This window comes from Prunus dulcis, unplaced genomic scaffold, assembly GCF_902201215.1.
Source record: "Prunus dulcis unplaced genomic scaffold, ALMONDv2, whole genome shotgun sequence".
NCBI lineage: Eukaryota > Viridiplantae > Streptophyta > Magnoliopsida > Rosales > Rosaceae > Prunus > Prunus dulcis.
In genome coordinates, this window is record NW_023010020.1 from 71,802 (window position 1) to 72,451 (window position 650).

The following is a 650-nucleotide window of genomic DNA, read 5'->3' on the forward strand; positions in this document are numbered from 1 at the left end:
GGGTTTAATTTAAAGTTCTAGAGTATGTGATATCGATCATTTAGGAAGNAGTTATTTTACTGATTTGTGTTAGTAAACTGTGACAGATATGTGCTTCCTTTTCTAGTTCGTATGTTGAACCCTNTGATTTGTTGGAATGTAATGTGGATGTTTTGATGATGTGAACAGTGGCCCACCTCGNTTTGATGGAGGAGAACGCAGATTTGGTGACAGGGATGGGTACCGTTCAGGTCCTCGTGCACCAGGGGGTGATTTTGGTGACAAGGGTGGAGCACCTGCTGACTACAGACCTTCTTTCGGGGTAATATTTCTGTTGTCAAGTAGTTTGTTTTATATTTCTCATTTAGGTACTATGTCTTTTACCATGTATTGGGTTGGAGATCAATTGCCTTTCGATGATATACTATTCTTCTTTGCATTTTGGAGTTGTATTCTATCTGATCCCATGTACCTTGTTACTGAGGACTTGACAAACTTATGTACTGCCCACTTAAATGTGTTGTATGATTAGAAGATTTCCTCACTTTGGAAAAATGATGCATTTGTTAACTTGTATGCTTCTTTCTCCTGAAATATCAGGGTAGTAGGCCTGGCTTTGGTCGTGGTGCCGGTGGATCTGGTGGAGCNGGTGGTTTTGGTGCTGGCCCAGC

The 650-nt window shown here is 41.3% G+C and overlaps 1 protein-coding gene across 1 annotated transcript in view; it reads left to right on the forward strand.

Annotated features, from left to right (window-relative positions):
• Positions 1–650, forward strand: part of LOC117612558 (40S ribosomal protein S10-1-like) — a 3,021-nt gene that overhangs the window by 1,561 nt on the left and 810 nt on the right. The window contains exons 5-6 of the mRNA XM_034341244.1: positions 169–301; positions 580–648. Coding sequence (XP_034197135.1) covers positions 169–301; positions 580–648 — 202 coding nt within the window. The remainder of the gene's footprint in view (positions 1–168; positions 302–579; positions 649–650) is intronic.